The sequence below is a fragment of the Bactrocera latifrons genome, unplaced genomic scaffold (assembly GCF_001853355.1).
Source record: "Bactrocera latifrons isolate USDA-ARS-PBARC rearing strain unplaced genomic scaffold, ASM185335v1 scaffold_61, whole genome shotgun sequence".
NCBI classification, from domain to species: domain Eukaryota; kingdom Metazoa; phylum Arthropoda; class Insecta; order Diptera; family Tephritidae; genus Bactrocera; species Bactrocera latifrons.
Window position 1 is genome coordinate 1,346,116 of NW_017537279.1, and position 12,231 is coordinate 1,358,346.

At 35.4% G+C, this 12,231-nt stretch overlaps 1 protein-coding gene across 1 annotated transcript; it reads right to left on the reverse strand.

Moving 5' to 3' along the window:
* Nucleotides 1–9,508: 9,508 nt before the first annotated feature.
* On the reverse strand, nt 9,509–12,206 carry LOC108975089 (CCAAT/enhancer-binding protein). Its single transcript, XM_018943358.1, has one exon. The coding sequence runs from the start codon at nt 11,771–11,773 to the stop codon at nt 10,409–10,411; it is 1,365 nt and encodes a 454-aa protein (XP_018798903.1). The 5' UTR covers nt 11,774–12,206; the 3' UTR covers nt 9,509–10,408.
* Between the last annotated feature and the right edge of the window lie 25 nt (nt 12,207–12,231).

Here is a 12,231-nt window from a genome sequence, read left to right on the forward strand (position 1 = left end):
TGATGTTGTAGTAAGCGATTCACGCATACAAAGACCTTTAAATATTAATCGATTTTTTTGCGATTCACCAGCAATTCGGTACCAGATACCCCAGAGCCACTCAAGACTAAACGGAAGTTTTATATTTTATTTATTTATAAAGTGCCCGTTTCCATCGATTACCACGGACTTTTGAAGTCCTATTGATCTGAACTCCCAATATTACCTTATCTTCCAGGGAAAAGTCAGAAAAGAATGAGGTGCACAGGACGCAGGCAAAAACATCTATACGAAAGTGTCCAGCTAGATAATCGAGTGGGTGATAATGTCTTTTCAGGAAAATGAGATACCAAAATAGTCTCCCTTCTACCAGATCACTGCAGTGTTTTCCAAGTGCAGATCACAGTAAATAAATAAGTTCTTGTTGTGAAAAGTAGTCACAGTAAGGAATATATATAGTATATAAATATGTAAGATAGCCAGCGGCCTTGAAATCACAATACTGTCTTAGGGTTGCAGCAAGGATAGTGAAGGAATCCATTGATCTCTTAGTGGATCTACCATTATATTTCACGATAAACCTTCAGTCGGTTCCGATATATAGTTATGTATATTCCTGGTAATTCGACACAGGAAAGAAGGGATTTATATTCCTGTGATTACTTGTAAATATTTATTCGAGAAACAATCTAACTTGCTCAACAAGCAGGCAAACGCAGCCTAAATATGGGCCTCTAGTGGCGACTATTAAAATTTAAAAGGAATTACATAAGAATGTTAGTAGGAGTGCTAACAGGTCATTGTCTAATTGCCATGCGTGCCATCAAACCGGGAACGCTATAGAATTGATATTGTAAAAGCTGTCAAGAGGTGGAAGCAGAGAAGCTTTGCTTTGGAAAAGAAGCGCAGCTATCGGTCGAGGGTTTCTTGATGATGATTTCTATTGATGAACTTCATCAGAAGCATGGGGTAGTTCAGGAGGGAGGCGATAGCATGAGCAGATTTTAGTGCCGTTGCTTTCACTACAGTCCTCCTAAAGACCTAAGTACTACTTTAGTCATCCATTATATCTGCCTATCCACTTTCGTTTCAAAATTCTGCAACTTTTGGTCTCTCTAGTCATTTTTACAACCACACATTTATCTTCAATTATATGATGATTAAAGTCAAATTTTTTATAGACTTTTTTATTTTTATTTTTTTTTTTGGACTTTTCATATCTTTGTCGTTTGCAACAATTTAATGTTGGCGAATTATGCACCCATAAATCAAAATTGTCGCACATAATTTCAGATTCATAATTCATCGCAGTAGTCAAATGATATTTCAGCTCAATTACTGCCAATCTAAGTGCTTTGGTGTTGAGTGCGGCAATAAAATTGGCAGCTAAACGAAGCAAGGTATACTATATCGGAGACTGGGTTCATACAAGGCAACTTTTGCTGCTACTCATTATCGGCAACTTCACCAAACTTCTCCACATACGCGACTCGAGTCGGGCCAATAGAGTTCCAAATTTTTTGCATTCCCTTTGTTACCATTTTCCTGAATCCTAGTACACTTTTCTAACGACTCAAATCGGGCCACGGAAGTCTTGCAATTTTATGCATAACCTTTCTAACCATTTTCCTAAATCCTAGTACACTTCTTTTAAATGATACTCAAAAATATTTTTCATTAGTTAATTTTAACCTTAGTTATCATTTTTAAAAAGATTCTCATAATATTGAGTTTCTATACATACTGTCCTATTGCTTACACAAAACTAATAATAAAATCTTCTCCTCCTCAATCTAGTGACTTCGGGTTGCCGCAACAAAAGCCTTCACGTGTGAACCGGCATTTATTTGTATGCATCCACTTATCTAGTTAGACAAATGCAATCGCAAGCAAACTGTAACATTAATTATGCTCACTATAATCCAACAACAAATGCAACCAAAGCAACAGTTGTTAACGCGCCAGTGCCGCATATTTCATTCTCGTGTTTAATTGTTCTTTTCGACGCAACCCAACAAACACTTAGCTCTGAGTTTCAATTGAGAGAAGATTGAACTGACTTCGAATTCGAAAATTTTCTATTAACTAAGTTTCTATAATACTTTCCATATTAACCAAGCAGTTTCATTGCTCTTAAGGGATAAAAAGTAGACGCAAGAAATGGACTTTCAGGAGCTCAACAAATCTATTCCAAAGACAGGTCAGTGGACACTGTATTGCACAGTCTTGTCCTCGGGCTTGAGAGGATCATAAGGAATACATAGTTTGCAGTGGGGACCTTCCTCAATATCGAAAGGCATTTAACAACGTTTTAACAAAAGCGATCATTAAAGCTTTGAATAAGTTTGGCTTTAAATCAAATCTTAAGCAGCTCCTCTTCAAACTACTCTATTATAGAACGATCGTGACGGAATAGAGAAGTGTGCAGGTACAACGGGAGTACCACAAAATGGGGACTGCTCTCGCCACTTCTCTGGATCATGGTTGTCAATAATCTTCTAGTTAAACTTGACGATATCGGCTGCCGAGTAACTGCCATTAAGGACGACGTAGCTTTCACGGTTGATGGAAAATTTCTGAATTCCGTGTTCGAGGTAACTCAGGGATACCTTATCATAGTATTCAAATTGGCTGCTGAAATCGACCTCTCCGTAAACCGCAATAAAACCGAACTAGCCTAAGAAGTACAAAACACCGGAATCAATAAGAGGAACACCTCTTCGGTTTACTAACAGAGCTAAGTACTCAACCCAAACATGAAAGTCTCGTGAAAGCCTAACATATAGAAAACAACAAGGAAAGCATCGGTTACTCTGTACTGCTGCAGGGAAGCCATTGGCAAAAGGTGAGGATTCTCATCAAAGATAATCCTTTGTATCTACGTCTATACAGTTCAATGGAATTTTTGTATGACGGAATCACACCACCTGCATCCGTTCCGAAGAACGCCTTGCTGCATTAATAGCACCGGTAAACGTAGCTGCAAAGAACATGACCAATAAAGCTGCCCTCAGACTCAAAGAATCTGGGTACGTATGTATATGATTGAAATCCTCGCACAATTTGATTCATTCCACAATACCTAGATTACCAGGTGGCGGAGTCTAGCCTGTTTATCGAGGTTAGGTAAGCGGTGAAATAACTCAATGGGGAAATAGCCGGTGAGCTTTGTTTTAAAAATAGATCCAAGCTTGTAGTAAGGGCAGGTGGATGATTACATTGTCGGGACTTTCCATCACCTCGAGCTTCAGAGTGCAGCTACCTAAAGAATACGTTTCGATTGTAGGGTAGCGATATTAACTTTGAGTTCACTAACTGCGCTTAAGACTAGGTTGTCTAGACTCCTTATCTATGTCGTCGAGTTATTTAATGATTAGCATCAGCGGTAGAGAGGAGATGAGATTAAATCATCTAAACACTTCCACTTCTGAACAAATGCCAGATCAAGGCAAACAATTCTGGATCCCATACTTTTAAACATACATGAAATAAAACACCTAAGCAGATTTGTGATGGGTTCAAAGCGATTTTTGCGATAGCTGTTATCCAACTACAAGAGTGTTCTCGTTTGGCTTCGAAAAGTACTCTATATAACAGTCGAAGTGCCATCCCGATCTACTCTACAGTCCATATCTTTATAATATCGAAAATCTAGACTTTTTAGTTTCTTTAGTGTTCGTAATCCAATATGCAACAAATTCGTTTTTAAATTCAAGAATAATTAAAAATAGTTCAATTTAAAAAGAGTGTTTGTTGGGTAGCAGTGGTATCTACAGCAGAGACAATGATCGTCAATAAATTTGTTTCGCTGTTAGAGGGGATATTTTGTTGATAATCGCCCATTGTACTTAAGGCGGCGCAACAGACAGGAGGATCATAATTTTCCATTCAGTCACCTTCTTCAAAAAAGTTATGTGTACGACACGATTTAATTAATTAATTACGAAGTGAAGCTCCAATCTGCTCTCATAAAGGCTAAAAGATATGTATTATTAAAAAAAAAATTACTATTTGTGTCAAAATTACATTTTTCTAAAAACAAGGACAGAGTCACCGACCATTCTCAACCTTTTTAATTTTTCTAAAAACCGGGACCGTGAACCGTCCGACTATCCTGACAGTTGACTTCTACCAAAAAATACTGCAAAAAATATTACTTTCACAACATTGTTGTCATCGGGGGTTGAGACTAAGTGCTTGTCAGACCATCCTCTTATACTCGCATACTACGCCACTGCTTCAAAGCTGCATTCAGCTGCTTTCAATTTCTTGCGATAATTTCTTGCTCTGCCATTTGTTGGCAATTCACTAAGGAAAACACAAGCAAAGTGCTAAGCACTTACTTAAAATTATAATTTCATTTGATTTGATTTCTCTTTAAGCAGATATTTTAGCATCAAAACAAGCAATTGGCATTAGTGAGCAGACTGTGAAGATGTTCCCAGATATACAAGCACAGATATATATACATATATATTTTAATATAATTTTCTTTGATATACATATCTACAAATACATATATATATATATGGTATTTACATACATTGGAACATAGTATGCAAATAAATAAAAGGCGTTGCCATATTGCAGACGCGCAGCGCGGTGGCATTCTTTGGTAATGACAGCTGATGAGTTGTCTTCAAATCACTGAAACGGTGTGGCATATAGAGATTTTATAGCCACCACTACTAACGGAATTCAGAAATATTCAGCCAATATTGTTTTTTTTTTAAGCTGTAATTTATTTAAATAAAATTCCTTTAATGACTTATTAGATTATTTATCAAAATGCATTTTTATATTGTTATTATACCTGGACGATTCGCATATTGGCATTAGATGAAGAAAAGATCTTGTAGGAAATTATTAACTAGAGTTTGTTGCAGTCATTCAACTATTATTCATTTTTAAACAAAAAAGAAAAAAATAATAATAGGAATGTTTTGGAGCGATAAAGGGAAACAACTTACTGCGGCGGATAAGTTTAAGCGACCGCTTTAAAGTGCACTTTCTCTAAGGGTGGAGTTGCAAAATTTTCACCAAGTGGATTTAAGTGTCGAAACCAAGAGAAGCCACTATTAACACAATAATTGTAAGCTGTACGGCTTTCTTGAGCTAGAAAGTGTCAAATGCGGTATCAATATGATTGGGAGCAGATTATGAGGTCTGACGAAAGCAAATTTAATTTGCTTAGCTCACAAGATTTGCTTTAAGTGCGTGGTTCAGGCAGTAAAAAGTTCCAGGATAATTGTGTAGAAAAGAATATCAATTTTCCTCAAAGGCAAATGATTTGAAGCTGTTTTTCAATACTATGTTTTGAGACCTTCAGAGCGTATTGATGGAATAATGAATGCACAAATTGGTTAATAATTTTTTTCCCCCCAATAAATTTTTCGATCTAAGGATTCAACGCGTCGATTGGCCTGGACACTAGCCTGATTTAAATCCTATTCAGCACTATGGCACATACTGAAGTTTCAAGTAGCTAAACAGAAGCAAACAAATAAAAGTTAATTTAGTAAGAATTTAGAACCAGTTTTGTATGCTGCCGTTATAAGGAAATCAATTGAGTTCCGAGTGAATTCCATAATTTCCTGAATTAAGGCAGTTATTGAGCAACGACTCGTTTTTAGAAAAGCCCATTGTGAAGTTTATATTCCTACCCTTAGTGGTGAAAATGATTTAGTTGCTTTAAAATAAGTTCAGATTATTTTCTTTTAATTGATCAGGAATATCATGGAATGTGTTCGGAATCAAATTACTTTTGCAGAAAAGGCCGTCGATGATAATTGCTTGTCTCGAGCAAGTGCTTTTGAATGGTATAAATTGTTCAAAAAGGGTCAAGAACGTCCAGCGCGGCCATCAACATCAACTGATGATCAACAGGTCAATAAAATAAAGGAATTGATGCTTGAGAAACGACGATTGGCAGTCAGAAATATTATTAGTATTGTTGGATTATCGGAAGGATCAGTGAGAATTGTTTTAAAAGATCATTTGGGGCTTAAATGGTTGGAACGAGTGGTTCCAATATCACACAATTTTTTGGGAAAAAGCTTCACGCATTATTACTGGCGATAAGACTTGGATATATCCTTACGACCCGGAAACAGACAATCAATTTGCCGAATATCGTGACAAAGGTGAGCCCTTTCCGAAAAAAAAACACGTCAAAGAAGGTCAAAAATCAAGGTCATGTTGACAGTTTTCTTCGATTATCGAGGTTCTCTTCGAATTATTTCCGATAGGCCAAACAAAGTAGGAATACCATTTGAGTATTATGTGTCGTTTGCGCGAAGCCATTTGTGAAAACATTCCTGAATTATGAGCCGACAACTCTTGGTATCGTCGCATACTGCATTGATTCTTCGTGAGTTTTTCGCCAAATTTTCAAATAATATCATACCATATTCGCTTGATGTAGCTTCCGGGTACTCAGCAAACTCAATCGACCGTTCCGAAAAGACCGTTTTGAGTCAATGCAAGACATTAAAACATACATAACAAACATAAATCGCTACGCGCATTGAAGGCTATCCCGGAAATGACTTTAACAGCTTTTTCGGGGATTGAAAAAAAAAACGTTTACACAAGTGTATTGAGCCAAGGGGGATTACTATGAGGGTACGAAATATATTTTTAAAAATAAATTAAGAATTCTCAAATTATGAACAAAGTGTTACTACTTTTTTCTCATGGCAATATTGTTGAGATTGGGCCACTAGGTCAAATGGCAGTCATTCAAACTGAACGATCAAAATCAATTCCTTGTATAAAAAGCTATATTATTTATCAAGATGTCTTCATAAAATTCGGCACAGATTGTTGTTGAAGATAACCCTACCCTCTATCATATCATTCAGATCGGACATCTATAGCATATTGCTATCATTAAAACTGACCGGCTGAAATAAGTTCTTGTAAGGAATCTTTTGTACTTTTGAAACTTATTTTAGCTTCTGTGTAGTATTTTTCTTTTTCTTAATGTTCAATACAAAATTTAATCTTATCTAAAACTTTAGAAAAAAAAAAAATCTCCTACTGTGTAAACTTGTTTAGTTTCATAGTTTTCATATGAGTTACTTGAGTGTGAATGTTAAAACATCAAGTCTTAACACACTGAAGTTAAAAAATTTCTTTGCATTAGCTAAAACTATTGAAAATAATTGCAAATTTATGAATTATACTTTTCTCTCATTTTATTAAGCATTTATTGTCAAGTTTTAAACATTTCAACCAGCAGTTTTTACAAATTTCTAAACACTTTTTGTTTGTTTGTTTGATTTTTTTTACAAAAGTTCCTTAAAATAGTTTAAATTTTATTAATGAGGTGCTTTAATTGCTTTAGTGTGTATATTTTATATGCAATAAAAACTTACAAAATAATTTGCTTAAGAAAATAGCTAAAATTGAGCTAACTGAGAACATTGCCATTTCCCTTTAAGTCTATAGCACATTTTAACAATAAATATTTATTATTTCTTAAAGGAGATAAGCATAATTAAAATGGGTGATGATTGAAGCAAAAGCGCGATAAATTTATTTAACTTTTTTTTCAAGTTTTGGTTTTTGAAAATACAATAATTTTACTAAGATACAAACATGCACATTAGCAAAGCTTTTGGACATTTAGACTTTAAAAAAATATATGCTTTTAAAAAATAAGTTGGAATTTATATAAAAAAAATTGCGGCAAATTTAATATTTTAAATTGTTAACGAAATATTCGTAAAAATTTACAGCTATTTTGTATTTATTTGTGTTTTTGAAATATTTTGTTAATTTACAAAAATTTAAAACAAATAAGTGATTTGAAAAGTTGTGGAATTTTTCTTTCAAATAATTTCAAAATGTCCAGCTTTCTTTATCAAACGCGCTTTTCAACTAAAAATTTGAGCTTACAGTCAACTTTCAACACACACCAAAGCATATGGAACCCATTAAGGGTACTTTTTCAATACGTATGTGGCATACCGAACAAAAAATACATATGTTTTCTAATGATTTTAATTTTAACATTTTGAGAATTTTTTTTTATAGTTTGACAACACCAATATTATAAACAAAACACCAAATATAATATATGAACTTTCGAAACGCATTACCACTTTTATGCAGGACTGTAGCTTTTACTGTTATTCTTCATTATCCATATTTACATATACGTTTTTAGCATTTTATGTTTTAGTAGTAAATTTTACTTAAAACTTCTTTGGCTTATCTTACATGCTTTACAGTTAATTAAATTATATTTAAATTGCAAGGGAAGCTAAAGTATATATTAATATATTTTAAATAAGTACAAACCTTTGAGTAGACAGTTTACATTTACATAGGCGGTTTTGGACACTAATCAAGCATAAAGCATTGTAAAATTCAGCAAGCTATATGTTTCATTTAAATATTTTTAATTTTTTATAATTTTTTTTTATTCTTTTTCAATTTCGGCTAAACTCAAAATAAATTTATTTTTGACAGCTGAGTGCATAGTTTGGTTTCAGAGATGTTTTTGAACTGTGTTCGCTACTTATTGAGTTGTGTTGTTGTTATTATCGGTTAAAGAATTTTTTGTCTGTCTGTTTGAGACCTCTTAGGAAACCCCTTAGAAAACTTCTTTCATATATAACCATTAGAATGCGTTGATTTGAGGGGATTCTCTGGTGTAAGGGGTCGAATTTTTTAGCGCAGTTGGCTACTCGAAAATAAGGTTAGATTTTTTGATTCCATAACTTCGAAAACGGTTTGAATTTCGAATATTTTTTTAGGAAATTTGACAAAAAAAAAAAAAAATTGAAAAAGCTTGTGGTGGCAGCTACAAATTCAAAAACAAGTTGGATTTCGAAAAATTCATCTCCCATTTAGGGAGACAGTTATAACTTCGTAATCAATAGTAATTTTTAAAAATCCTTTAAGGAAATGGCTAAAACTATGAAAATAGTTTCAATTTCGAAAAAAAAGCTTCAGAAAGACGGCTATGAATTCGAAATCAATTGGAATTTCGCAAAGTTCTCTAAAGAAGAAGGTTATTACTTTGAAAACAATTGGAATTTTGAAAAAACGCTTTAAGGTAGGTGGCTATATCTTCGGAAACAGTTTGAATTTCGAAACATAGTTTTAGTAGGACATCTATAACTCGGAAAAAGGTTGAATATTGAAAAATTTTATTAGGGAGACTACTACAACTTCGAACACAATTATAGCTCCTAATAAAACCCTTTGTAGAGACGGCTATAACTTCGAAAGCTATTAGAATTTTGAAAATAACTATAATTTCGAAAGCAGTTTAAAATTCGAAAAATCCTCTTAGCGATACTGCTATAACTTTGAAAAAAATTTTAATTTAGAAAAAAAAAACAACACTTAATATAGACGGATATGCTATAACTTTGAAAAAAATTTTAATTTAGAAAAAAAAATTAATATAAACGGATATAACTTCGAAAACAGTTCGAATTTCGAAAAATACTTTTAAGAAGATGACTAAAACTTCGAAAATAGTTAAAATATTTAAAAATGTTATTAGTAAAAAGAACATAACATAGAAAACTGTTTAAGTTATGCAAAAAAAACTTTAAGAGGACGACTGAAACTTCGAAAACTGTTGAATTTTTGAAAAATCATTTCATGTAGACAGCTCTAACTTCGAAAACAATTGGAATTTAAACAAATCTTTTCAGGAAGACGGCCATTACTAGAAAACGGTTTTGAAATTCGAAAGAAATCTTTAAGGGGAAGGAATTTCGAAAAAATTTTTTGGGAAGACGCCTTTAACTTAATAAGACATAGTGGATGTTAAAAATTTCTATTAAGAAAGCGGCTATAATTTCGAACATAAATCGACTTTTGAAAAAAATAAAAAAATCACCTAATAACTAGTCAGTCCCATAACAAAACATACTCGATTTTATAAATATTTGCAAAAATCTCATAAACTATGCTCTCTTTCTCGCTGATGTTCCTGCTGCTGCTGAAATATTTGAAAAAATATTCTTTACAAACTTTAGATTATATCAAATAAGTTACATACATATATTAAAATATTAAAAAAAGTATTGCGTTACAAATATAAATTTAAATACACATAGAAATATTATTACATATTCAGGTTGTCGAGGAATGCCTCTATTTCGACTCTCGCTTTAAACTATTTACATTACAATTTACATACACTTTGCAGAGCTTTGTATAAAAACATAGAACTTAACTATAATTTATTTAATATTTCATAAGCACACAGCGATAAGGTTTGCTGCTCGAAAATTTAACTAACACACGCAGCACACACACATACAAAGATTCATGCGAGCTACTACCACACACACACACACTTATTTACATATATTACGAAGATCACGCACGCGAACGCACGTACGCCGCTCTCTAGCTGTTTGCTGGCAGCTTCGCGTGCGCCATTGTCCTGTAAACGCTTCTAAAGCCCATGATCGTTGGTGTTGAGGAAACTGCGGCACACGCGACTCACTTCCGGATTCGCATGATTCATCAACTGCATGTAAATCTGTTTGTGTAACTGGATTTCGTTGGTCATCTCCTGCAGTTGACGCAGCAGCGCCTCCTTCTCCTTGAGCAACGTCTTGACGCGCTCCTCCACTTCGCGTGAGCGCACCTTGGCCTTCTCGCGCGACTTACGCACTGCTATGTTGTTGCGTTCGCGACGCCGACGATACTCTTCGCTGCCCTTATCGACATGTTTTAGCGAAGATTTGCGTTGATGGTGTAGCTGTTTGTTGTGGTGTTTGAGTAGGTGTGCGCCGGCCGCCAAATGCGGTAAATTCACAGAGTGATGTGCCAACACGTTGGCTGAGGTCAGATTGGTGAAGTTGGGCGCACCGCCGCCGACGCCATTGCTCATGCCACCGTTATTGCCCACCGGGCCATTGTTTGCCGCCGTCTGATACGGATTGTAGAGCCCGTTGGCGCCACCATTTGTTATGAAAGCGGCGGCTGCTGCATTATTCGCATTGGTTTCTTGCAGATGACGGCGATATTCCGGATCGATGGGTTCCTCTTTGATGGTGGACGAATCCGAGCCCACCGACGAGTTCTCATCACTGGAATTATTGCTGTATGCTGCGCCCGAGTGCACCGCTTGCGGCATGTAGGCCAATGCGCTGCGTCCATAGTTGTGTTGTTGTGTGCGTAAGGTTTGTTGTTGTAGCTGATGTTGTTGCAGCACTTTGGCCGCGGCACTAACCATGCCGTTGGGCGGCAACGTGGCCGACAAACCGCCCGGACTGGTGACCATGTCGCTAAAGATGCCCAAACCCTCCTGTTCGCGAAACTGATCGTCGATCAGGTGTTGCAGATCCAAAGTGATCTCCTGTGCGGTCAACTCATCCAGATCGGATTGTGTGTACTGTTGTAGCATTTGTTTTTGCAGCAAATTATTCACATTATTCACATTCGCATTAATCGCGGAGGCATTGTTGTTGTTGTTGAGCGCGGCGGCGGCATGCTGCATTTGATGCACCGCATGTTGCTTGACCACCAGTCCAGCGTTTTGTTGTTGTTGTGCAGCAACCGCGGCAGCAGCTGCCAAATTACCAACATTATTGCTATTGTTGTTGTTGGCATCTGTGCCGTTGTTGTTGTTTGGATTGTTGTTGTTAATATTGTTTGCAGCGTTGTTGTTTTGCTGCTGCTGCTGGCCGCTGGACATAGCCGTCAGCGTGATCTGGCCGATGATCGCCTGTTGAGGCGGTGGCTGCTTTTTGAGGTCCAGCTGGGAGAGCGTCTGCACGGTGTCGTACATCTGTGGTGACTCCATATTGAGCATTTTTAGTTGTGCAAATGAGGGCAAAATGTTTACTGTTTATACTGACTGCTTTTGTCTCGCAAGTTGAAGGGAGCTGAGATTTAGTTTTACCGTTATTGCACAAATTGTTTGTTGGGGGGGGTGTGGCAAAACTTAGCACATTTCAGCGGTTTCACTGCTTTTGAGTTCACTGCTGTAGTTGTTTTCACTTTTTTTTTTCAAAAGTTGTTCACATTTAAAGTTGATTTGGGGAAAGGCTATTATTTTTACTCTTTTTCAAAGTTTGTCACAGTTTTATGTGTTTTAGAATTTTTACAAACTGTATATCTAAAAACTTGTTTTGGCTTTTATACTCTTATCCACTTCTTATCTGAGGTAAAATCTTTGGATTATTTTATAAAATTTGTCACACGGTTAATTTTTGAAATTATTTTTAATGTTTTTTAATTGTTTATTTTTTCTTTTTTTAATTAAATTTG